This window comes from Megalobrama amblycephala, linkage group LG1, assembly GCF_018812025.1.
Source record: "Megalobrama amblycephala isolate DHTTF-2021 linkage group LG1, ASM1881202v1, whole genome shotgun sequence".
In the NCBI taxonomy this organism is placed as follows: Eukaryota; Metazoa; Chordata; class Actinopteri; order Cypriniformes; family Xenocyprididae; genus Megalobrama; species Megalobrama amblycephala.
The window spans coordinates 8,830,774-8,857,741 of record NC_063044.1 but is presented as its reverse complement, the minus strand read 5'-3'; the positions used below and the strand labels follow the sequence as shown (position 1 = coordinate 8,857,741).

The following is a 26,968-nucleotide window of genomic DNA, read 5'->3' as shown; positions in this document are numbered from 1 at the left end:
AGAGAAGACAGAAAAGACTGTTAGTGATAAGCTATATCAGAACAAAATGTAATGTTTCTTTATGAGAAGGTGACAGTACCACACAAGCGTTTGACCATAGATGAGCTCCAGAACATCTCGTGCAATGTCAAACTCTAGTTTCCTTCTTCGAAATGTGATGTTTCCGATACAGAGCCTGAAGGGGCAGAAAGAGTCAACAAACCCAGCTTGACATCACTGGCATTATACGGGATCACGAGAACTTACCCCCACAGAAACTCTGCAAAGATGATGTACAGCAACGAAACTATTAGATCCATTAAAACCAAACGATAAAGCTCTTGTCCAACAAGTGTCTCCCAGCACTGCAAGTAAACACAAATCCTGCTTTTTGTCATATTCAACTAATAAGCCAATAGATAGAAGAAATTTATTTTAGAAGAGTACTGTTTTTTATTAAAAGTTCTAAATGATCATTCTCATAAAACCTACAAACAAATCAACAAATTAACTCTGAGGATTGGCTGCTTGATCAATATTGCGTTGAATAATTTTGTCGAAATAATAGTGTTACTGGATTTAAAAAGATGTCCTCATGTTTCATGACTTTGGTCACCTGTTTATTTTGGCCTTCCTGGCTGTAACTGATTTTCGTGAGCCAATAGTAACACAATACACTAAAAATGCAACCCTTCAACAACAGGTTCCTGTGAAAAAAGAAACCGAAAAGACACTCAGATATTTGATTCTATTAATAACAACCTGTTTTGAACTGAACCTGTCATGAACTTAACAGATATTATTTGACATCAGTTTAATTAATAACATATATTTAAATGACAAATAAGCATGTCCAAAATAATGAAAAAGAGATTTTTTTTTTTTAGAAATCTAGTTTCAAATGAAAGATTATTGTACATGTAATCAAATATGACATTTTAACAACATTTTTTAAGGAATTAAGCATTTCTTACACATACCATGAATATCATTAAGCTTGAGTTTTTACCATTTCAAATATAAGAAACAACAAGCTAAAAAACAGTGCATAACTGCTCATGTGGAAAATTCTGTATAAGATTCAATCTTATATAGTAAGTGATGCAACTTAATAGTTTGGTTGGATGACTTTCTCGCTAATTAAACAAACAAACAAATGTTTTGACTTCTTAAGATAAGAGATATGCCAAGATAGTGCATTCAAAGTCACACTAGAGTAAACAGCAAATATAAAGTGATTGAAAGGCAAATGAAGCATGCTAAAGTTGCTTCCTGCTGCGCTGAAAGGAAACAGATCTTAGCTCATGGCAGAATTAGACAGGAAGTGAATAAATAGTACGTGAAAGAATGGTAAGCAAATATATATATATATATATTGTAAGTGATGGCTTCCCTGACCTTGCAATGGACACGTAAATGTGAACGCTTGGGGAGTCATAATATTCTCCCCTGGATAACATGTCGAAGAAACCAGGCAGAAGATGACTGATACAAGACACGACCAAAGGCAGAGTCAGCAACTCGACATTGTTCTGAATAGATATGATAAAGACATGCACACAATATATCAAATAAAGTATTCACAACCAGTGTGCCAGATCTTATATCAGGCCCATTCTAAGCAAATGCCATTTCAGACTGAAAATGTTATGTTTAATTTTAGCTCTAAATGTCACAGAATAACAGGTTTCAGAAAATAAATTTTCTATACAACCCAAAAAAAAAAAAAAGTAACTTGGTGAATAGGGACAAATCTGCACATTTTCATTTACAATTTAAAAGAGTTTTATGTTGTCACTTATTTTGCATTACACACTAAACGGAGAACTTCAGTTAATCAGTTCACATTAATTAAAAGCAGTATCCTGTTAACTACAGATGTATGTTTCTTGATAATGAGCACAGAATTTCAAATCTGCAAGGGCTAAACTACATGACTAAACTAACAAATAAAAAATATCTTCAAGACATGCAGTCCAGAGGATATCTGATGAAAACAGTCAACCAGAGAATACAGTTGAAGGACCCATAAAGCTGTTTGTGTAATGAGGCAGCAAAAATAATATGTGTGAGCTGAACAGGAAGTGACTGGTATTTTGCACTATTATTTGTGTGATTTCTTAAGCGTTAAGTGTTCTTTTGCCTTCATGTTGTCTATTTGACACTATGACCAGACCCTTACCTTATGTTCACCAGGCTTAATTTTAGGGTGAATGTAGTAAACAGCTATCATGCAGGCAGCAATGGAAAGTAGGCAAATGGACCATACTAGTAAGTGTACACTCAACCAGCCCAATGTTGAACACAAGTTCCTCTTCTGTTTTCTGCAGCTGAGCTCTGACAGCATCTCCTACAAGACAAAAATTCAGCAGAGTGACTCATATGGTAACAAACAACAAGTTATTCTGAACTGTTAAAGCTAAAATGGGTTTGTAAATTATGCACCACTAGTTTGTCCAAACAGAATTTTCCCTGTTTGCCACTGGTTGGACAAACAGGTTGTCCTGCTTCAGACTTTGTTGTTTTGCTGATGTTGCAAAATCATTTTTTTTTTTTTTTTTACAGTGTTGAAAGTGCTACACTTTACACACTTTTCAGAAAGTCAACAAGCAAATGGCTTGTGCAGTGGGCTTGGAGGAAGTATTTTACAACAAACAAATGGCGATAAAATTGTTCAGTCATTAATGGATAACTACATGAACAAATGAGTAACACAATATTAACATTCCAGTAGCTACTAATTACTAACAAGAAACTCTGCTTAACAAAAAAATATGTAATAGCACTCTGTTCAATGCATAGTTCAGAATTAGCTAATCAATAATACTATATTTTCATACCTCCCAGAGAACTACTATAAGAAACTATATACAGTTTCGTAATTCTTAAAGGTGCTGTAGAATGTCTTTTTAAAAGATGTAATATAAGTCTAAGGTGTCCCCTGAATGTGTCTGTGAAGTTTCAGCTCAAAATACCTCATAGATTTTTTTAAATTAATTTTTTTAACTGCCTATTTTGGGGCATCATTAAATATGAGCCGATTTAGGCTGCGCAGCCCCTTTAAAGGTCCCGTTCTTCGTGATCCCATGTTTCAAACTTTAGTTAGTGTGTAATGTTGTTGTTAGAGTATAAATAAAATCTATAAAATTTTAAAGCTCAAAGTTCAATGCCAAGCGAGATATTTTATTTAACAGAAGTCGCCTACATCGAACGGCCAGTTTGGACTACATCCCTCTACTTCCTTCTTTAATGACGTCACTAAAACAGTTTTTTGACTAACCTCCGCCCACAGGAATACACAAGAGTTGCGTTTGTAGAGTGTGTTTGTCGCCATGTCGTCGAAACGCTGTTATTTTCATCCCGCAGTCCAATCACCGGGTCTGATTCCGGCTCAAATTGATAGGGTAAAATTAAAGACATGTTTACAATAACACTGAGCGCGTGCATCTCCACGTTATGGTAAGAGGCGTGACCTTTCCGGGCAAGATGCACTAAACTGCTGTCGAATCACAACACAGGAACCGCTGGCACAATCAGAACTCGTTACGTATTTCTGAAGGAGGGACTTCATAGAACAAGGAAGTCATCAGCCCGTTTTTATGACAGTGGAAACAGCGGTATACAGATAAGTAAATTATGTGAAAAATACTGTGTTTTTTTACACGCGAAACATGAACACATGTTATATTGCACACTATAAACACAATCAAAGCTTCAAAAAACCACGAAAAACGGGACCTTTAAATGCTCAGGCTCCCCGCCCACGGAGCTCGCGCTTGCCTTTAACAGCATAAAAAAAGTTCACACAGCTAATATAACCCTCAAAATGGATCTTTACAAAGTGTTCGTCATGCAGCATGTCTAATCGCGTAAGTACGGTATTTATTTGGATGTTTACATTTGATTCTGAATGAGTTTGATAGTGCTCCGTGGCTAAAGCTAACATTACACACTGTTGGAGAGATTTATAAATAATGAAGTTGTGTTTATGCATTATACAGACTGCAAGTGTTTAAAAAATGAAAATAGCGACGGCTCTTGTCTCCGTGAATACAGTAAGAAACGATGGTAACTTTAACCACATTTAACAGTACATTAGCAACATGCTAACGAAACATTTAGAAAGACAATTTACAAATATCACTAAAAATATCATGCTATCATGGATCATGTCAGTTATTATTGCTCCATCTGCCATTTTTCGCTGTTGTCCTTGCTTGCCTAGTCTGATGATTCAGCTGTGCACATCCAGACATCCTGCCCTTGTCTAATGCATGAACATGGGCTGGTATATGCCAAATATTGGGGGCGTACATATTAATGATCCCGACAGTTACATAACAGTCTGTGTTATGTTGAGATTTGCCTGTTCTTCAGAGGTCTTTTAAACAAATGAGATTTATATAAGAAGGAGGAAACAATGGAGTTTGAGACTCACTGTATGTCATTTCCATGTACTGAACTCTTGTTATCTAACTATGCCAAGATAAATTCAATTTTTAATTCTAGGGCACCTATAAGTGAATATCATGGTAACCCATTATTATTATTATTATTATTATTATTATTATTATTATTATTATTATTATTATTTCAGCTGAATGCCAAAAGACTGGCCACAGGAGCAAGGTCCCAAAAACTGCATTTAAAAAGCCATTTCTTAAAAACGTTTAGAGGAATGAAAAAGTGTATAACTTTCCCCAGGTCATAAAACTGCTATTACCAACTGATTATGTAAGTGATTAAATGTTCAAGTAGTAGTCAAAATGTTAATTTGTTTTAGTTATTGATTACTTATTGAAGTAATCAATTAGTTATTGAAACTATGTATATTTTGTACTAGTTCTCTAGCTATTGATTAGCTAATAGCAATGAGCTAATAGCACTGAGTGCTATAATTTACTAATTCATTAATCAGTTTCTTGATCGTAATTACTAGGATGTTAATGTTGTGTTACCCATTTGTTCCTGCGTAGTTATTATATAATAAAGGAACAGTATTTTAAAGTGTGGCACATATCACTAAAACCCGTATAAGGTTGTTGCTGGTTTTTAGAACATTTGAGGTGGTTTCTGGGTGGTTAAAGTGGTTGACCAGCCAGTGGGTGCCCGGCTGGAGATCTCAAAGAAGAAGGGGAAGAATCTACAAACTGCAGACATAGGGAGACATTAAGCCTAATCCTAAAATCTTGGGACACTTAATTTTCCACATTTTCCTCTGTATATTGTTTAGTTGATCACAGAAAGCATTCAGAAAACGCTTCATTGAAAGTGAGTGCCATCAAAGTCCCTTTAAGGCAAGTCATTTCACTCAGCGGCCATCTTTGAAATGCCTCTTGGCCAGCTATTTCAATCATGCAAGTGCAGCTCCTATTTCTTTGAATGGGGAAACACCAAATTCTCCAAAGCTGTTCACCAAGCTTATGATTAAATTTCATATTTGAAATCACCATCACCAATCACCATTTAAATCTAAAAAAAGGTCTCAGAAATTTTGCTTCTAAATGCTCAAATCATGACGAAAAGCTTATATTTAAGCTCGACCAGCCAATGCGCATGTGCAGTCATAAGCGTGTCTTAGAACACTGGCTGTTTCTATAGCAACCAGAGCATCTAACTGCAGATGCAGTGATGTGATGAATTTACCAATCACTGTTTGGCTATTTTATTTAGAAAGCGGAATTTATTCCGCCATATTTACATGTTGCCCTTTCTCTCATTTATAATATGAGTGCACTACATTTGTATAGCTAAAGTCTTTGATGTGGTGCTTTTGAGTGATCATATCACTTGCTGTTGCACTTGCAAATCATATGCTGTTATCTGCAGAGAAAAAAAATCAGGCTGCAGGCGTATGTCAGCAGAGTGTGCTGATGATGAAAATTATGTCACGTGAACAGTCTGAGCGGAATGCAGAAAAGAAATGTATACTGTAAATGCTGCCATTTAAATTGTGTATATAATTTATGTATAACTTTATTTTGGTTTCTAAAATCACTTTCATAATTAATAATTTAATTTGTGTTTGTTATTTATGTGTTTATACATTATTTTATTTATTATAAGTTGCAGTACTTTTATTTTGAAGGCTCGGTTCAAGTTTATGCGCAAATGCTGACTTCACGTCAGATTCTCAGCTCCTGCAAGCAAGCGGCAAGCACGGACATTTTGTATGCTCCGATGAAAGTTTATTCTCGTCAAAAAGGACGTGAACACTCACAAAGAAGATTCAAAGATTATTTCCCTTTCATGCAGCATGCAGCCAACGAGGTATTTAGTTTATTTGTCTGCATTTTGTGACTGTAAAATGCCATTATATCTGTTGCGCACACTTTCATTTTTTGTCAAGCTGATTTTGTATTGTCATTTATACTGTTTAGTTTTCACGGTGGCATTGAAGAAAAGTCTTCAATTAAACCAGTTAAAAGAGAACCACTTGTGTCTGCGTATGCTTGGAGGGAGATACAGTGAAAACTCGGCCTGTTCGACGACACGAGTGGATGACGCAGCAAGTTTGCAGTACCAGCGGGCTTTTCACGATGTGTTTCGCAGCGCGTGGAGCGTCATCAAAGGATTAACAGATGAGCTGAAAATACGCACCACACACGCATAAAAGAATGTAAGAAGACGCATACAGTTATCAGGAGCAACGGACTAATTCATAAAGATCTTGAATACTTAAGAAGAACGTTTTTGTGAAGCTTGTCAAAGGATTCTCCTTGTGTTTGACGTATTTGCTCACGTAATTTAATTTAAGCTTGTTATTCAAAGACACCTTTTAAAGAGTTATCGAACTTTATATATTTTAAATGTTAAGTATTTTTGTAAGTAATAAGAGAAGGCTATTTGCCATTTGATATCAAAATTTTCTGAGTGTTTTGAAGCGTTTTATATTGAGTGTATTTTGTAAGGTAATATTCAAGCTGAAATAAGCTGTTTTGCACATTCTAATTTCCTGTGCAATACTATTACTGAAGCATCACATTTGCTTTAAGTATTTACATTTAACTGACATATACATTACATTTGAAGTGTTTAAGGTTAATTTAGAGGTTTTATTACTTATGCATATTTTCTACTAACAAAATTGTGCCAATTTAAAGTAGTGATTCAAAATGTCTGAGTCAAGTGAGCCCACAAGTCAGGTAAGGGATAGTATTAGGGAGAGTGTAAATTCCCAAGACCAACCTGAAGAAGGTCAAGTGGGTGGTGCTGAAGCCCAGCAAGAAGAGGCACAGCAGTCAAGACGAAGTAGAAGAACCAGAACTTTAACAGAGAAGGGTAGAGAAATGCAAGCTACAAGGGTTAAGTCACTTCAACAAAGGTTTAACTACATTTACGACAAATGGAGAACACACATTAAATCTTCTAAGAGGACATTATCACAATCAACAGAGGCTTTATCTGATGATCTGCTTAATGATATAATTGGTGATGTCATAGGTCTTTCTGCAGATGTTCAACGTGTTTATGATGACCTACGCAAAATATCAACTCCAGATCAAGGCATACGTCGAAGAGTGGATCTGTGTGTAGAGATTTCTAACTTTGTTGTATCTAGAGCTTCAAGTCGACTGGATGGAAAGATTCCAGAAGGAGAAGAGCAAGATTGGCCGGAAGCAGGCTCCCTCTTCAATTCAAGTTCCTGTAAATCAGGTTCTGTCACTTCTATCTTGGAAGGTTCCTCAGAGCATTCAAGTAGATCTTCTGTAAAGCGACAGGAAGCTGCTGCTGATGCTGCTGCAAGCCAAGCTGTTCTGGAAGTGTTACAAGAACAAAATAAAGAACAATTGGAAATACAGCTCCTAGAAGCACAAGTTAAAAAGAAGATAGCTGATCAAGAGGCAGCGGTTGTAAAACGTCGTTTAGAGCGAGAAGCAGAAGAGGTGAAACGAAGAATACAGAGAGAGGAAGAGGAAGCTCAATTCAAAGCTCAATTGGAAGAGGAACATGCAGCTCTACAAAAGACACTTGAGGACAAACGGAGAAAGATACAACATTTAGAAGCAGTAAAAGGTCTAAATGCAGCACGTGCAAGACTGCAGGTGTACGATCAAGAGAAGGTCGTAGAAGAAGATCAAAAAGACTTCATGAAAATGCCTCCTGTACCACAAGCTGTGACCACGTCTTCAAATGAAAGTACAGCAGATCTTGTAAAAGTGTTGGTAGGTGCTTTAAGTGCTAACAGAATTCCAGTTCCTGAACCTTCTGTATTCAGTGGGGATCCATTGAAATACAATGACTGGAAACTCTCCTTTGAAACACTGATTGACCAGAAGAACATCCAAGACAAAGAGAAGATATACTACCTCCGTAGGTATGTAGGTGGACAAGCTAAGAAAGCACTTGATGGATATTTCCTACTTGGAACTGAATCTGCCTATGTTGCTGCATGGGAGATTTTAGAAGAGAGGTACGGAAACCCATTCACTATTGCAAAATCATACAGAGACAAGCTCCAGGCGTGGCCGAAAATGGGATCTAGGGACAGCTTTGAGCTCAGAGAGTTTGTTGATTTCCTGCGTAGTTGTGAGGCTGCCATGGTCCATATCAAGGCATTGGAAATCTTGAATGACTGTAATGAAAACAGGAAGATTCTTTCAAAGTTACCAGATTGGTTAGCGGTGAGATGGAACCGCAAGGTTATCGATATAGAAGAGGAGAGTAATCAATTTCCCTCTTTCAGCCAATTTGTTAAGTTTCTGACAAGAGAGGTGAAAATTGCCTGCAACCCTGTCACATCATTACAGGCACTTAAATTAGGTGAGGTTGAAAAGCCAAAATTCCAAAAACGTCAAAGCTTTGGAGCAAAAACACTGACCACAAGTTCCAATGAAAAGTCTGTTACAACATGCATTTTCTGCCAGAAAACAGGGCATACTTTGCACAAATGCAGGAAACTCATGGAGAAAGCGATTTCAGACAGGATTAAATTTGTTCAAGCTGAAAAGCTATGCTTTGGTTGTCTCAAGTCTGGTCACTTCTCAAAGAACTGCATCAGTAGGAGTGTTTGCGACACGTGCCATAAGATGCATCCGACCTGTCTGCACGAAGAGCGAACCAAAGAAAACCAAAAACTACTACAACCTAAGCCAAGTGCAAATCAAGAAATGTATCCAGTAAGACCTCAATCAGCACAACATAAAGAAACAACCACAGCTGTTACTTCAAATAGAGTAATACTTAATGAAGCTAATGCACAAACAGCAGCGATAATTCCCGTCTGGATTTCATCCATAACTCAACCAGCACAAGAAGTCCTTGTTTATGCTCTATTGGATTCTCAAAGCGACACAACCTTCATTTTGAGTGAAGTAGCGGAAGCATTGGAAGCAAACAAAGAACAAGTTAAACTCAAGCTCTCTACTATGACTTCAAGAACCACAGTGGTAAGCTCTCAAAGAGTAAAGAATCTACAAGTTCGAGGCTTTTATTCTGGTAAAAGGATCTCTTTACCACCAGTTTACACTCGGGAATTTATTCCAGCCAACAGAACTCACATACCAACTAATGAAACTGCAAAGGTTTGGTCTCATCTAGAGCATCTCCAAGACGAGATAGCACCACTGCAGGATTGTGAAGTTGGTCTGCTCATTGGGTACAATTGCTCACAAGCCCTACTTCCAAGAGAAGTAGTTTCTGGCCAAGAACATCAGCCTTATGCACAGCGTACGGACCTTGGCTGGAGCATTGTTGGTCACAGAAATCCATATGTAGACTATGGTGACGCTATCGGAACCAGTCATCGCATAGTAGTAAGGAAAGTGACACCAGATATGGAGTTTCCTGTCAATCTCAAAACTGAAGTACACTATGTGAGACGAATGAAAGTAAAAGAAATTACTCCTTCAGAGATCATAAAGGTTCTTGAATCAGACTTCTCAGAAAAAGCTGAAGAAGATCATCCTGTATTCCAAGAGGATCTCAAGTTCTTGTCAATTCTGAGAGAAAACATCACACATAAGAGCAATGGTCACTACGAAATGCCATTACCATTCAAAAATGAAAAACCAAAACTTCCTAACAACAAAACTTGTGCAGTACACCGCCTGAAATGTCTTGAAAAGAGATTCAAGAAAGATCAGAAGTATTACAAGGACTATGTAAACTTCATGGATGACATCATTTCACGTGGTGACGCAGAGAAGGTCCCTGAGGAAGAAAGTGACAATAGTCCAGTATGGTATATTCCACATCATGGAGTTTATCATCCACAGAAACCAGGGAAAATACGTGTAGTATTTGATTGTTCTGCCAAGTTTCAGGACACGTCCCTCAATGACCATCTGCTCACAGGCCCTGACTTGACCAATACATTGGTAGGTGTCCTGTGCCGTTTCCGAAAAGGTTCCATTGCAGTCATGTGTGACATCGAAAGAATGTTCCACCAGTTTCACGTGAAAAAGGAGGATCAAGATTACCTACGCTTTCTCTGGTGGGAGAATGGCAATTTAGAGACCAGACCATCAATCTACAGAATGAGAGTCCACTTGTTTGGAGCTGCCTCATCTCCTGGTTGTTCAAACTTTGGTCTGAAACATCTGGCAACACAAGGGCATGGTCAGTACAGCGAAGACACCATACACTTCATTCATAGAAATTTCTATGTAGACGATGGTCTGATAAGTGTGCAAACTGAGACAGAAGCTATCAAGCTTATCGAAGAATCAAGAAAACTTTGCTTCACTGGCAGGTTAAGACTCCACAAGTTTGTTTCTAACAGTGAAAAGGTGATGGCAACCATCCCAAAGGAAGAACGTGCCACAGTTAAAGATCTAGATATGGCTTTGAGTTTACCTCAAATGGAGAGAGCTCTTGGAGTTGAGTGGTGTATTACATCTGACTCATTTAAATTCAGAGTTCAAGTAAAACCCAATCCATTAACAAGGAGGGGTATGCTTTCTACCGTGGCCTCTGTGTATGACCCCCTGGGGTTCATGGCACCATTTGTTCTGTTGGGGAAACAAATACTCCAGCAAATGTGCAGAGAAAAAGTTGGTTGGGATGAGGAAGTTCCAGAGAACTTAAGACCTCAGTGGGAGTCCTGGATCAGAGACTTGCCTAATCTAGCTGAAATGGAAATCAAGAGAGGCTTCTTACCTTCAAATTTTGGCAAGGTCAAAATGTATGAGCTCCACCATTTTGCGGACGCAAGTGTCTCTGGATATGGTGAATGTACTTACTTGCGAGCCATTAACAAGTCCAACAAAGTTCATTGCTGTTTGGTAATGGGAAAATCCAGAGTTTCACCCACCAAAGTTACAACTATACCGAGGCTGGAACTCTCAGCAGCAGTTGTTGCAGTTCAGACCAGCAACATCCTTCGGAATGAACTAGAAATTCAAGATCTAAAAGAGTTCTTTTGGACGGATTCTACTGTCGTTCTTGGCTACATAAACAATGACGCCAGACGGTTTCACATATTCATAGCCAATCGTATTCAGAGAATCAGATCCAGTACAAAGCCTGAACAATGGGCTTATGTTGCCTCTGAGGACAATCCAGCTGATCATGCCTCTCGAGGTTTGACAGCACAGCAACTTAAGACTTCAAATTGGTTCACAGGACCAAAGTTTCTTTGGCAAAAAGAGCTACCTGACAGAGAATGCAAGGTGGGAGAAACTAAGGAAGATGATCCTGAACTTCGCAAGGCTCTTGTGTGTAACACTAAGGGAAAAGAGAGCAGTTCATTGTTGGATCACCTACAGAAATTCTCTGATTGGTCAAGAGTAGTTAAAGCAGTTGCTAGACTGAAACGCAAAATCCAAGAATTCAAAGGTTTGAAGCAAAGAACCAATCAAAGCACAAGCCTAGAAGAAAGGAAAGAAGCAGAACTTGTTATCATCAAGTTGGTTCAAAAGGAAGCATTCTCAAATGAGATAAAGAGTTTGAAGCTAAAGAAAGAAATCACCAAGACCAAAGACAGTAGGCTGTACAAGTTAAATCCATTCTCGGATGAAGAAGGTATCCTGAGGGTTGGAGGACGTTTAAGTCAAGCCACGTTACACCCATACGTAAAGCATCCGGCAATACTCCCAAAGAACAGCCACATATCAGCTTTGCTTATTAAGCACTTTCATGAAAAGGTACATCATCAAGGACGTGGAATGACAATGAATGAACTGCGAGCTAATGGATGGTGGATCCTGGGATGCAGCACTGTAGTCTCATCACACATCTTCAAATGTGTCAAATGTAGAAAGTATAGAAGACCTACAGAAGAGCAAAGAATGGGTGAATTACCACAAGACAGAATGGAATCAACTCCACCATTCACTTATGCCGGTATTGACTGTTTTGGTCCAATATATATCAAAGAAGGAAGGAAGGATCTCAAGAGATATGGTCTTTTACTTACCTGTTTGTGTTCAAGGGCCATACATATAGAGATGATTGATGACATGACAACTGACTCATTTATCAATGCTTTAAGAGCATTCATTGCCATAAGAGGAAATGTTCGTCAATTGAGATGTGATCAAGGAACCAATTTTGTTGGAGCAAGGAGAGAGTTTACAGAACTCATGAAAGGGATGGATCAAGAAAGAGTGAAGGCTCTAGGATGTGAATTTCTTATGAACCCTCCAGCAGCAAGCCATATGGGAGGTGTCTGGGAGAGACAAATAAGAACTATAAGAAGTGTTCTTACTGCTGTTCTTGACCAGTCAGCACAAAGGCTTGACGGTACCTCTTTAAGGACATTTCTGTATGAGGTTATGGCTATCATTAACAGCAGACCACTCACCACTGAACATTTGAATGACCCATCAGGACCTGAACCTTTAACTCCAAACCACATCCTTACAATGAAGTCCACAATCATTCTGCCCCCACCTGGACAATTTACAAGAGAAGATCTCTATCTTCGAAAGAGGTGGCGCAGAGTACAGTATTTGGCAAATGAATTCTGGACTCGATGGAAGAAAGAATATCTTTTGAATTTACAGCCAAGACAAAAGTGGCACAAGAACAGAAGGAACTTAAAGGTCAATGACATTGTCCTTTTGCAAGATGATCTGGCACCACGTAACAAATGGAAGCTGGCCAGAATCACAGAAGTCTACCCAGGGTCAGATGGTAGGGTGAGAAAAATAAGGTTACTAGTTAGTGACACCACATTTGACAAAAAAGGGAAACCCACAACTAAAACTGTTTCTCTTGATAGACCTGTACAGAAGGTTGTTACTTTGCTTGAGACAGATTAAAGGATATACATTTTCTTGAAGTTACAACTTAATTGGTTAATAACAGGAAAAGTTTTTCATTGAAATGTTGAATTGGTTACCAGCAACAGCCATTGTATTTATAGAAATCCCACATTAAGGTTTGTGTGATTTGGTGGGAGTGTAAATGCTGCCATTTAAATTGTGTATATAATTTATGTATAACTTTATTTTGGTTTCTAAAATCACTTTCATAATTAATAATTTAATTTGTGTTTGTTATTTATGTGTTTATACATTATTTTATTTATTATAAGTTGCAGTACTTTTATTTTGAAGGCTCGGTTCAAGTTTATGCGCAAATGCTGACTTCACGTCAGATTCTCAGCTCCTGCAAGCAAGCGGCAAGCACGGACATTTTGTATGCTCCGATGAAAGTTTATTCTCGTCAAAAAGGACGTGAACACTCACAAAGAAGATTCAAAGATTATTTCCCTTTCATGCAGCATGCAGCCAACGAGGTATTTAGTTTATTTGTCTGCATTTTGTGACTGTAAAATGCCATTATATCTGTTGCGCACACTTTCATTTTTTGTCAAGCTGATTTTGTATTGTCCTTTATACTGTTTAGTTTTCACGGTGGCATTGAAGAAAAGTCTTCAATTAAACCAGTTAAAAGAGAACCACTTGTGTCTGCGTATGCTTGGAGGGAGATACATATACTTTTAGCTGTACCCTAACTGTCCCACACCCTTTTGGAGATTGAGACCCTTTTTTGAGTTTCTCTACCCTTATTTAATGTTCTCATCCCCTTTTTGGAGATCTCATCAACCTCATGTTAGTTTCATATGTTATTCAAGCCTTTAACATTTGCACTATATGTGACCTACTGCAGTTTTTATACTCTCTGTACGATTGACCTTAACCACACTCTATTTTTGCAAAAAAAAAAAAAAAAAAAAGCAAAAATCATAACTATAGGTGTACAAAAGCTTGTTGTTGTACTCTTAAAGGCATAGGCACAGATTTATGTTTATGTCAGTGGGTGCCCACTTTTAACTTGCAGTTTATCATTGTGCAAAAAATAAAGCACAAGCTTTTGTGTCAGGTTGTTGTGTTGAAACACTAAATATAATGGTTGAACCTTGTGAATTACTGTAATGCAAGTTGTTTCACAGAGAAGGGGAGCAGGATCCAATTGCAACATAAATCTTTTGGTCCCACTTTATATTAGGTGGCCTTAAAAATGAGTACAGTGTACTTATGGAGTTCATATTGTATTGCAAAACACTTTTGCTGCTATTGAGGTGGGATATGGGTAAGGTTAGAGACAGGTTTGGTGGTATGGGTAGGTTTAAGGCTGGGTTAAAATTTAAGGGATGGGTCAATAGTGCAATTATAAATGTAATTACAGATGTAATTACGAATAAATGTGCTGTGTAACACAAGAAAAAAACCTCATTGGTTCTTGCAGAAGCTCAAACGTGCTGTGTAACACACAATAATGAAAACATGCTGTGTAACACACGAGAATGAACCTCATTTGTTCTTGCGGAAGCTCAAACGTGGTGCGTAACACACAATAATGAAAATGTGCTGTGTAACACACGAGAATGAACCCCATTGGTTCTGGTGGAAGCTCATATGTGCTCCGTAACACACTAGAACAAACCTCATTGGTTCTTGCAGAACTCTCAAACGTGGTGTGTAACACACGAGAATGAAAATGTGCTGCGTAACACACGAGAATGAACCTCATTGGTTCTTGCTGAACTCTCAAACGTGGTGTGTAACACACGAGAATGAAAATGTGCTGCGTAACACACGAGAATGAACCTCATTGGTTCTTGCTGAACTCTCAAACGTGGTGTGTAACACACAATAATGAAAACATGCTGTGTAACACACGAGAATGAACCTCATTTGTTCTTGCGGAAGCTCAAACGTGGTGCGTAACACACAATAATGAAAATGTGCTGTGTAACACACGAGAATGAACCCCATTGGTTCTGGTGGAAGCTCATATGTGCTCCGTAACACACTAGAACAAACCTCATTGGTTCTTGCAGAACTCTCAAACGTGGTGTGTAACACACGAGAATGAAAATGTGCTGCGTAACACACGAGAATGAACCTCATTGGTTCTTGCTGAACTCTCAAACGTGGTGTGTAACACACGAGAATGAAAATGTGCTGCGTAACACAGGAGAATGAACCCCATTGGTTCTGGTGGAAGCTCATATGTGCTCCGTAACACACGAGAATGAACCTCATTGGTTCTTGCGGAACTCTCAAACATGGTGTGTAACACACGAGAATGAAAATGTGCTGCGTAACACACGAGAATGAGGCTCATTGGTTCTTGCTGAACTCTCAAACGTGGTGTGTAACACACGAGAATGAAAATGTGCTGCGTAACACACGAGAATGAACCCCATTGGTTCTGGTGGAAGCTCATATGTGCTCCGTAAAACACGAGAATGAACCTCATTGGTTCTTGCGGAACTCTCAAACGTGGTGTGTAACACACGAGAATGAAAACGTGTGGCGTAAGACATGAGAATGAACCTCATTGGTTCTTGCTGAAAGCTCAAACGTGCTGCGTACCTCATGAGAATGAAAACGTGCTGCATATCACATGAGAATGAACCTCATTTGTTCTTGCGGAAGCTCAAACGTATTGTGTAACACACGAGAATGAAAACATACTGTGTAACACACAAGAATGAAAACATGCTGTGTAACACGAGAATGAACGTCATGGTTCTTGCGGAAGCTCAAACATGCTGCGTAACATGCTTGTCACGATTCCTGTCAGTTCCTGGACTTCAGTTCCCATAATCCTCCCTGCCAGTCACATGCACACATTCCACACCAATCATCAACTGCCACATACAGCTGAAACACATTATCTGGACTATTTAAGACTCACTCACACACCACCTCATGGCGAAGTCTTGTTTCACCCTGTGTACAATTCCGAGCATTATTATCCTGTCTGCCTGTCTGTTACTGATCCTGTCTGTTACCGGTTTACGATTCTCTGCCGCCTACCTTTGGACTGTGTATTGTTTCCTGACCTGTGATAGCTATCTGCCTGCCCCGATCTACTGCCTGTGCTGTGACCACGATTCTGCCAGTCCCTTGCTGTTCCTGTTTGTTCCTGTTTGACCCTGCCTGTACGACCACGCTTTTAATAAAAGCTTGCAATTGGATCCCTGCCTGAGTCCCGCTTTGTTACAATGCTTGAGCCTACGTTTATCGTATCTTGATTTGTGATAATGAATATGTGAATAAATGCCTAAAGTAAATCTGTTCATCATATAAAACAACCGAGTCTCTTCAGAAAATTTGGACTAAACTGCTTAATTCTGCTGCTCAAAAAATAACCTGCTCAAAAGTCAAAGTGGTAGTTGCATAGCTGTCAGTGGAGGGACAGAAAATATCCTCATTTGTGTTCTGAAGATGAACGAAAGTCTTATGGGTTTGGAACAACACGAGGGTGAGTAAATTATGACAGAATTTTAATTTTGGGGGGAACTAACTCTTTAAGGGTACATATTGGTACTCTCAGGAACTAATATGCAACTTTTAGGAGTAGATAAGGTACAATGTTGTCCCTTTAAGAGTACTGCCCCAGTGGCAAGCTGTTGTACCCCTAAAGGTATGATTTATGCATTTCTGACACTGCAGAATAAAACATTTTATCTGACTTTACTGTTCATACATGTCTTCAAATATACTAACATATTAGTATATTACATACTGTAATGCAATTATTAGTGCTGTGGAGCATAAAGTAGTTAAGTCATATTTCCACAAACCTTCAGCTGAGTGCAGATGTTCACTGACTGCAGTTTAACAGACCTTTTCCTGCAGACTTTAAAATCCCAAGAGCAGAAAACCTTCAAAGCTATGTTACCAGTAGTCTTGAATGTGCAGAAACTCTTTCCGAATGATTTAGATATGCTGAAAGGAAAAAGAAAATCTGATTCAATCATGGGGCAAGCTAAAGATGTGAAAATGAATTGAAACAATGTGTACGGAAAATTGACAAACCTGTAAACAAGCATTACACATGTGACAAACATGCCAGTTCCAATCGAAAAGATATATGCTAGGGGTATATTATAATTCCCACTTGTGTGGTTGGTATAGTGGCCATAAAACATCACAGAGTCTGTGAGAATTCCCTGTTGAGGAGCAAAAAACAATAGCATTCAGTGAAGAGTAAAAGTAATATAAAGCAGGGCATTCACTTAAATTCACAGGAAAAGAAAAGATTTCCCTTCCCCCTGCCCAGTTAATCAGTTATACCATAGAGGATTCAAAAAACCAGCAAGCACTTGCTTTTTAAAATATACATCCTTACTGTGCCAGTAACTATCCAGAGGTCAGTGTCGTTATCTTCTGAAGGTGGAGGTGGTTTTGAGATTTGTGGTAGGAGCAGGAAAATGCCGTTGATAAGGAAGAGGAGGATGTTGTAGTGCAACATTCTTCTGAGGAAGATGAAATAGGACAGGACCCCGGTGCCAAAGCGAGCACTGATGTTTTTAAGCACTTTCTGCCAGAGTTGGAATCCTAACCAGCCACCACACAAAACCTATGCATCAAAAAAGATGAAGAATTGTTATTTTCAATAATAACCTCCAGAAATCTAAATTCAAAATATTTAAAAATGTCATTTTCAATGATGACTAGGTGTAAATTGGTATCCCCTTACATAGTTTTGCCATGTTATTAACATCTATTGATTTTGTATTAAACAATTGTTTTTTGTGTTTTTTACTTAATGACATAATATTTAGATGTGTACAACATTCTGAGAGCTTCCACATTTTCCCCCATTTTAAAACTGGGCATTGTTATGTTAACGCAGGGAAGAGGAGAGCTGAGGATCTAGTTGTAGCAGTTTAGTCAACAAACACAAACAAAGATAATCCAAATGGGGATGAAGGCAACAATAAGACAATTCAAACCGGAATCAGAAACGAGGCAGTTTTACAAAATACATGTAAAGACAATGACTGACAATAGACCTCTGAAACATGGGTTTAGGTACTGAATAACAATAGGCTTGACAAGGCACAAGTATGAATAACAAATTTCTATAGTAAGGAACAAGGGTAACTATAGAAACAGAGTAAAACAGGAACTAAATACAGGAAGTCAACAAAACAGTCAAGTGCTGTCATTATTTTTGTTTTGTTTTTGTGCACAAAAAGTATTCTCGTCACTTTATAACATTAAGGTTGAACCACTGTAGTCACGTTGACTATTTTAATGAAGTTTTTACTACTTTTCTGGACATTGAATGTGGTAATTTCATTGCTTTCAATGAAGGATAAAAAACCTCTCTGATTTCTTCAAAATATCTTGATTTGTGTTCCGAAGATGAACGAAAGTCATACGGCGTGGAATGACATGAGGGTGAGTAATTAATGACAGAATTTTCATCTTTGGGTGAACTAACCCTTTAAAACACCATTATTTGTTAACTCTGTTCTTTTACTGATAATTTCACTTTACTTTTACTGATAAGTTACTGTGCAAAAAGACAATCACCTTCAGGAAACAAGCTTTAAACTGATGGCAGCAGAGGGCTCTGTTTGCAGAAATAGGCTCTTCAGCCTTTAAACAGAAGATCAAAGATCTAAAAGGACACATTTAGATAAGATTACTCAAACATTTTAAAAAGAAATTAACCATTTTAACATGAAGAACAAATTAATTACTAAAGATGCACTAATGGTATAAAAGTCAGTATAATGAATTCTGTACCTGATCTCATGCTTCTCAGAGAAACTAAGAGGCATTTCACGCAACAGACGTACACATTCACCAGCAGACAAATCTTGTAGTTTATTCAGCAGCTCCTCCTTTTGGGTCCCTAGGACCAGGACACAGAAAAAAAGTCATTTTCATGAGCTCCACTTTAATGTGAATAAGGTTTTCACCTAATAAACAATTGCACCATTTCCTCTTTCTTTCTTATTGATATGCCTTTAAATCTTTTATGTAAATAAGTGTGAAATTAATTGGGGAAGTTTAGAATGACACATCTTAGCAGTTTAGCTTCAATAAACGTTTTCACAGGGGAGGAAGTGTTTAGCATTACATCAAATGATTTTTAAGATAAAGGAAAATGTGATCCCTCATGATATGGGCCCTGTTTGATTGAAATGATTGGCATTTTGAGTGTTTTACTGCTGCAAACCATCAACAGTGCAGTTCTGGGCCTCTCTAAAGACTTCCTGGTTTGCAGTGCAGGGAGTGTTAGGGGGTCGTCGTCTTCGCGTTTTGGTGGATCGACTCTGGTACTGGGAGACTGCAGCTGTCTGATTCCATCCTGAGAAAAGGCATGGGTCAGGCACAGGAAAAAAAAAAGTGTTCATAAATGTGACTCTACACTTGACAGTGGAAAAAAAAAAGAGTTAACACATTGCTATAAAGTGGAGAAGACTATGCTGTTTTGTACCTCAACGTACAGTACCTCTGTTACAAGTAACTTCAAGTTGATTAGTGTATAAATGACATTGCATTTGATAAGAACATAAAGTGGCATTTACTTTAAAGAAAGAGAGTTAATGTGATTCTCTATTAGGACACTTGAGTGAACTTAGGGAGAACGGATCCAAAACACCAGCTGATTCAAAGAAATGGCAAAAGTCAGTTCAGAGGAAATTCAGAAATATTCCCTGTGCACTTAATTGTACTGAATGTGAAATGGTTCTTGCAGATAATATAATTTAGATAAAAGACTACTTATGTTACAATTGCTGGTGTATAAAGCACACGACGAGGAGATATAGTCAAAACAGGTCTTTTACTAGGAAATCCAACAGGAGAGATCAGGAACACACAGGAACATACACCAACGTATACACGAACGATACCGGACCATACTACACAGGAAATACAGGGTTTATATACACAGAGACATGAGGGGATAATTGGACACAGCTGAATGTGATTAAGGTAATCAGTAACCATGGTGAGTGACTAGTGGTGGGAAATGGAACAACAATAAGTCCAGAATGAGTGTACATGTAACATATCGCCCCCTCCAGGAAAGGCGCGTCCTCGTGCCGTGAGATGGGAGGAGACTAAAGAGGGTGAAATTCCGGGAGAGGGTTAGAGTATGGAGAAGTCCAGGGAGGTGCAGATGGTGGTGAAGTCCAGGGAAGTACAGGTGGTGAAGTCCAGGGAGGTGCAGGTGGTGGTGAAGTCCAGGTGGTAGCCTTGAGCAGAGGAGTCCAGATGTTGCTCCAGGCCACAGCCAGGATGGCAACCCACGGTGGCGTTGCTGGAGGGAGGAGCCGAGGTGATGAAACGCTCCAAACAACCTTGGGGAGGCGTGGAAGTAGCGCAGCCGATGTAGATGGATCCTTAGGCGAAGACAGAGAGCCGAAGTAGCGGAGTGATGCCGATGACATGAGTCCACGACGAAGTCATAGCGACGACCCCCCGAGGCAGCAGCAGGGTACCGGAGGGCTGAGGTGGAGCTGGAACAACTAAGGGCCAAGGCGGAGTCTGAGGGAAGGCGGAGCCCATCGGAGCCGTAGGGGTGGAGGGTCGGAGAAACTGGAATGACCCGTAGCGATGTGATGGCGATGTCTGACCCAGGTGGAGTCGCAGGACCGAGGGAGTCCAGTGGAGCCGAACACTCGATGGTTACTGCTGTAGACGAGGGTGGAAGGAGCAGAGGCGGAGGAGTCAGGACAATGAGTCGAGGTGTTACGACGTGACCTGAGGCCAGAGGCGAAGCCGCAGGATCCTTATCGCCTGAAGCTGGATCACAGCAGGCCCCAGGTGTAGCCACGCCACTGAGAGGAGGCTGGTGTAGAGCTGAGGGCGTGATGTGAGACAGCAAGGGCTGGGTAGCAGGCAAAGTTGTGGGCTGGAGAACAGGCTGAATGGTAGAGGGACTGGAACAAACAAAGTCATCATCAGTGGTTTGGAGAGGGAGGCTGAGTGGGACCAGTTTGTCTGGAATAGGGCAGACAGTCTCAGGAATAAGAGGTAGAGAATCCTCTCCAAACTCAAATGGACAGTCCATGGTGCATGCTTGGAACTCACTCTCAGTGGCGGGAGTGTGGGCGGGGCTCCATTCCAACCCCTCGTCTTCCTCACTGACTCCCTTGGTGATGGTAGCAAACTCATACACCTGGTCAGACACGCTGGGCTCCATCTCTGCGGCGATGTTACGCTCAGTCATTCCACTCATCGCTGGCTCTTGCATCGCGGTGGAGGCGGGCTCTCTGTCTTCGGTGGCATTGCACTGACTTTCCATGCTGTCAGAGGGTTCCTGGCTGGGCACTGGAGAGGGAGTGGGACTGGCGTCGTTGTCACAGGAATCCACTGTCAACGACGATCCACAAGATGCCAGTACCCACCGCACGTATTCAGAGAAGCTTCCCCGGACAGCAGCGCTTTGGTGGCGGTGTTCAGGCCGGCAAACAGAAAGTTGCAAAGGCTGCTGTCCGGGTAATGCGTCAATGGTGCGAGGAACAAAAAATTGTCCAAATGTGCCTCGAGGGAGCGGTCCTTCTGCTCAAGGCAGAGCAACAGAAATGCAGGTGTGTACATCGTGACGTGAACGAAAAGTGAAACACGAAAAACACTGACACGGAAAACAACAAACACGCCGCAATCTGTCTTAACTGTTTGGTCCGGTATTCTGTTACAATTGCTGGTGTATAAAGCACATGACAAGGAGATATAGTCAAAACAGGTCTTTTACTAGGAAATCCAACAGGAGAGACCAGGAACACACAGGACCACACAGGACCACACAGGACCACACAGGACCACACAGGACCACACAGGACCACACAGGACCACACAGGACCACACAGGACCACACAGGACCACACAGGAACACACAGGAACACACAGGAACACAAAGGGTTTATATACACAGAGACATAAGGGGATGATTGGACACAGCTGAATGTGATTAAGGTGATCAGTAGCCATGGTGAGTGACTAGTGGCGGGAAATGGAACAACAACAAGTCCAGAATGAGCCCAAAACAGAGTGTACATGTAACAACTTCGGTGTAAGTGTTGAAAACACTTTTAAAAAGTGTACTTTGTAAAAGTTTTACTTTAAAGTAGGCTACATTTTAAATCATTATGTTTTAATACTCTTTTATCATGCTTAAAAGAAGTATAAATATTTTGATGTGTTGACATGTAAAGTATGTAAGGAATAATTGACAATAGGCCGTTATATTATTATATAAATAATGTACATGTAGTAATGCGGCCATGACGTGAAGTGGAGTAAGTTTATCTGCTTTAAGAACAGCAATGTTATTACCTCGCTAGTGAAAAATGTCATGTAGCTTTAAAGTTGCTTAACTATTTTACTGATAAAATCAGAGCAGCTCTGACAACACATTTCTGTGAGAGTGTGTATTGTATGTGTGTGCATTTAACTGGGAGAAAGAGAGTATGTGCTTTCATAATAAAATGTAATTTTGTGACAAAAAAACATTGAAATAATTTGTTGTTTCTATCCTATTGTTTACTATATTTATTTGCTTGGTCAATGTTGTCTTGGGTTTTGGTTCTTTTGCTGTTGTAGGCTGTAAGCTCCTTTGAAATAACTAAAACTTGGTGAAGTGATATGAAACTGTAATGAGGTCAAGACCTGCCTGGAACTACTTTAGCCGTGCGTTTCCCTGAAAATAACTGCACAACTTAGAACGTTCGTCAACCGGACGATATTTTTTTAACATAAGCGGGTCAAAAAAAAAAAAAAAAAAAAAAACAGACTTAGTTGCAACAAATAGCATTTAACCCTTACAATGCAGAAAAGAACACACAAAAATTTACAAAAAGTATTTTTAAAAAAATTGTGGAAGTTGTAAAGTCAGTAAATTTTAGCCTAATGCAATAACATTAACTAGCATTTTCAGGTACGGGAAAATCCCCTCCGGGTCAAAATGACCCGAACACAAGATGAGGGTTAATTGTAAGGTACACAAATCCACGGGAAACAGTATCGAAACATTCTCTCACTGATAGAGCGACTAGGCATGGAGGACAGGACCCTCTGCGTTGAAGAGGACCAGCTATTCCTCTGCAGGGAATTTCTGTGTCTGGGCTCATGGGAATGCTGTGCCTCTAGGTCTTCATGATCCTCATGTGTCACATCAACTACAAGACAAACAAATAAGTTATTACTTTCCTCCAGTCTTTTATTTGAGATTTACACCAGGCTGTCTGTATGCCATGTACCCACATCTCACTGCTCTGCATGATCTCCCAACAGCTACCAGCTCAAACAGGTCATCATCGCCATCTCCATCGGGAATCGTCTCCATGATCCGGGATGCAGCCATCCTGACTGTCTAGAGCTGTGTGCATCAGAAGATAAACTGTTGTGATGGGTCATAATCAGGATTGAACTTCCTTATTAAAGGGATTGTTCACCCAAAAATGAAAATTATGTCATTAATGACTCACCCTCATGTCGTTCCAAACCCGTAAGACCACAGTGACGCTGCTTCTTCTTCTTCTACAGCGGTTGGCATCCAGCTTATTGATGCATTACCGCCCCCCTTCTGCTCCGGACAGTGACGCTGATGACGTGTTATGTAGTGCGCCCGAGCTTCGTTTACAGTCTGAGGGAGACGCACACTGTATTCAAGCTATTCTACATTGTTTGTATTTTGGTATTGCTATATTTTTTAAAATGGTGCGTAGGTGTGCATGTCGCGGATGTCCTAATCGCGTCACTGTCCGGAGCAGAAGGGGGCGGTAATGCACCAATAAGCTGGATGCCAACCGCCGTAGAAGAAGAAGAAGCAGCGTCACTGTGGATATACACAGACCCGGAAGAGAAGACAATGCTGAATAAAATCGTATTTTTTGTTATTTTTGGACCAAAATGTATTTTAGATGCTTCAAAAACTTCTAACTAACCCACTGATGTCACATGGACTACTTTGATGATGTTTTTATCACCTTTCTGGACATGGACAGTATACCGTACATACATTTTCAATGGAGGGACAGAAAGCTCTCGGACTAAATCTAAAATATCTTAAACTGTGTTCCGAAGATGAACGGGTGTGAAACGACATGAGGGTCATGAGGGTCAATGAGTCATTAATGACATAATTTTCATTTTTGGGTGAACTAACCCTTTAAGGTGCAATATTTGAATGGGATTAATTTCCCAGAGCACTTCTTACTTAAAACACATGAACCATAAAAAAGTGTGTAATTAAAATTGCAAAATCCACATCAAATACACAAGATGTCCATTCCTTATGTTAGACTATACCCTTAAAAAAAGAACTGCACTTCATTGTATTGGATGCACACTTACAGTGTACTTAAAACTTAAGTGTTTTTTTTTAAAAACTGCACTTGCAGATAATATAATATTAAAAAAAGGCCACTTAAGTGTACAAGTGTACACTTTCATGACTGTTTCTTAAAACACTTAAGCACACTTTTAAATAGTGCACTTTGTAATAATGTCAAATTAAAAGTTTTACTTTAAAATAAATTTTTTAATCATTATGTTTTAAGAATCTTGTCATGCTTTAAAGAAGTGCACTTATTTTTAATGTGTTGACTAACATACTAAAGCACATGTAAAGTACTTGATTACGTACTATGTACTAAATTGCAACTTCATCATTATAAATGACAAGTATATTTTAGTTTCCCATAAATACTTGTCAGAACATTCAGCAGTTAACCTTTAACCATATTTCAAAGGTAACACAAGTATTATATCACATATAAAGATGTATACTATTTAAGTGGGCCAAAAAGCACTCTTAAGTTCAAATAATTACTTTTAATATACATTTAAACTACAATACATTTTCATTTAATATCAATTAATATGCAAATAGTTGTCTGAAAACATTCCATTAGGTTCACACTGAAGTATATTCTTTTAAAGTATAGTATTTTCGTACATGTCCTCTTTTTGATCTAGAGCTAATTTTAGTTTTAGTCCATCAAACTTCTTTAGCTGCTCATTCAACAATACAGAAAAGGCAGATGTCTGACAGCTGATCTAGTCCTGAGTAAAGTAATTATGATACTCACCTTAGCTGCTGCTGTATGGAGTTTCAACTTCTGTCTAAAGAAAATACGCTGTACAAAGTTTGCATATGTGAAGAAAAAAAAAGAAAGAAAAAAAGAGTGGCTCATAGTATAACAATGCGCATTAAGGGAGTGAAGAAACGCTTCACAGCACAGTTGACAGACTGCATACAAGTGACAACCCACAAACACCATGCAAAGGAGGAAGAAACAAGAGTGGGCTTTTTTTTTCTTCTTTTTATTTTTTTTATTTTTGTAAACTTTCTCACAAGCAATTAATAATAATCTCACAACAGATCATCAGAAAAACACTTTATAAAAGTATGTAAAAAATCACTAAGTATCCTTTTCACTACAGAAAATAAATGTTTCATCTATATAACGTTATCATTCACATAACTGCCTTTCATAATGCTATTTGCATATTTTCTCATTCAGTTTTAATACATTTGTCTCTCATTTAATTCAACTTATCTTATCTTCTTAATTATCAATGATTCTATATAGATTCTGTAGATATAGATTCAACTGGTTTGCAATTTCTGAAACAGATAATATTTGCAATTTAGTCAGAGAAGCGTCAGAGGAAGACACATTTCATTACATTACAATATAGTGTGATACTGTAAACCGTTGTAGAGACTGTCAACTTACTGTAACTCACCCTTCATCTGTAAAGATCAACTGAAGTATAGATTCAGCCATATGGTACACTGAGAACATTTACTGTATCAAAAGCAAACTCTGATCTAGCACAAACCTTAGGGTTGTATCTTATCTTCATTGCATGAACTTAATTGCCTGAGTTGAGTAAGTGTATTTTCTAATGTGCAACTGTAGCCTGTATTACCTTAACATCTGCAACAAGGCTGATTTAAAGGCCTGGGTATACTTCACTTTCCACGACCGGACGCGTCTTGCACGCAGTCGTGTCCGCGCATCTTTCAAAGTATAGTCATACCCTGTCCCAAATACCCACACTTGCAGTCTTTGCACTTCACCACTTGTCTACTTATATGACCTATTTCCTATATTTGGCTCAAGTATTCAAGTGGGCGTGAAGACCGCAAGTGTGTGTAGAATCTTTTTAGTACCCAACACACTTATTTTCACAATTATTTTTCAATACTTTCCATTTTAAAATACACTTCTAAATGTCTGTTCAGTGGTCGCTATGTAAGACACAATTTTAAAATTGTGATAAAAAGCAGCTGCAAATTATATACAAAATACACATAGCTACTCTTTGCATCAATAAAATGTGCAACACTTTATATTTTACCACCAAATTATAATAATATATAATTAGTAATTAGTAATATATAGTAATATATATTTTAACCTACAGTCGAATGTTTTCCTTGACATCTCACATTCAGGGCATGTGAATACAGAACATAATACCGCTCTGAAGCAGTATTTGAGATAGTGTGGGTTTAGTGTGCATTAAAGGTACAATATGTAATATTTTTGCAGTAAAATATCCAAAAACCACTAGGCCAGTGTTATATATTTTGTTCACTTGAGTACTTACAATATCCCAAATGTTTCCAACTATTAGTAAATCGTAAGAAAATTGCAATTTTAACCAAGGCTCCAGGACGTGTGAGGAGTCGCCTGTCAATTGCGTCATACCCGTGTTACCCTCGGTTTCCGGTTTTATTTTGTAGAAACCATGGAAACACCAAAGACGCTTTAATATATTACACGTTTTAATAGACAAGGGAACAGCTGTTGTTGTGATACATT

The 26,968-nt window shown here is 38.9% G+C and overlaps 3 protein-coding genes across 5 annotated transcripts in view; 1 reads left to right on the top strand and 2 right to left on the bottom strand.

The window, feature by feature from the left end:
* The window catches only part of LOC125242946 (transmembrane channel-like protein 6), a 31,493-nt gene extending 5,995 nt beyond the window's left edge, over positions 1-25,498 (bottom strand). The window contains exons 1-14 of one of the 2 annotated variants that reach the window (XM_048152090.1): positions 25,223-25,498; positions 23,394-23,508; positions 23,171-23,308; positions 19,360-19,491; positions 18,924-19,032; positions 18,708-18,795; positions 17,515-17,745; positions 17,202-17,335; positions 16,967-17,111; positions 2,162-2,329; positions 1,378-1,511; positions 596-686; positions 247-344; positions 80-175 (exon numbers count right to left, since the gene is read on the bottom strand). In XM_048152090.1, the coding sequence (XP_048008047.1) occupies positions 80-175; positions 247-344; positions 596-686; positions 1,378-1,511; positions 2,162-2,329; positions 16,967-17,111; positions 17,202-17,335; positions 17,515-17,745; positions 18,708-18,795; positions 18,924-19,032; positions 19,360-19,491; positions 23,171-23,308; positions 23,394-23,493 (1,664 nt within the window). In that variant the 5' untranslated portion in view covers positions 23,494-23,508; positions 25,223-25,498. The remainder of the gene's footprint in view (positions 1-79; positions 176-246; positions 345-595; positions 687-1,377; positions 1,512-2,161; positions 2,330-16,966; positions 17,112-17,201; positions 17,336-17,514; positions 17,746-18,707; positions 18,796-18,923; positions 19,033-19,359; positions 19,492-23,170; positions 23,309-23,393; positions 23,509-25,222) is intronic. The other variant, XM_048152082.1, reaches the window with a different exon arrangement.
* LOC125280859 (gastrula zinc finger protein XlCGF57.1-like) overlaps positions 1-26,968 on the bottom strand; it is a 1,316,469-nt gene that overhangs the window by 1,051,071 nt on the left and 238,430 nt on the right. The window lies entirely within an intron of this gene.
* Positions 5,892-14,249, top strand: LOC125280852. Of its 2 annotated transcripts, XR_007187766.1 has the most exons (3): positions 5,892-6,249; positions 6,360-13,663; positions 13,774-14,249. XR_007187766.1 is itself a non-coding variant. In XM_048211632.1 (2 exons), exon 2 carries the CDS (start codon positions 7,095-7,097, stop codon positions 13,182-13,184), a length of 6,090 nt encoding a protein of 2,029 aa, XP_048067589.1. In that variant the 5' UTR covers positions 5,892-6,249; positions 6,360-7,094; the 3' UTR covers positions 13,185-14,249. The 2 variants fall into 2 exon arrangements, 1 of the variants encoding a protein (XP_048067589.1); XM_048211632.1 differs by having other exon boundaries at positions 6,360-14,249.

Coding starts and splice junctions, on each gene's coding strand:
- LOC125280852 (XM_048211632.1), top strand. CDS start 7,095: ATGTCTGAGTCAAGTGAGCCCACAAGTCAGGTAAGGGATAGTATTAGG.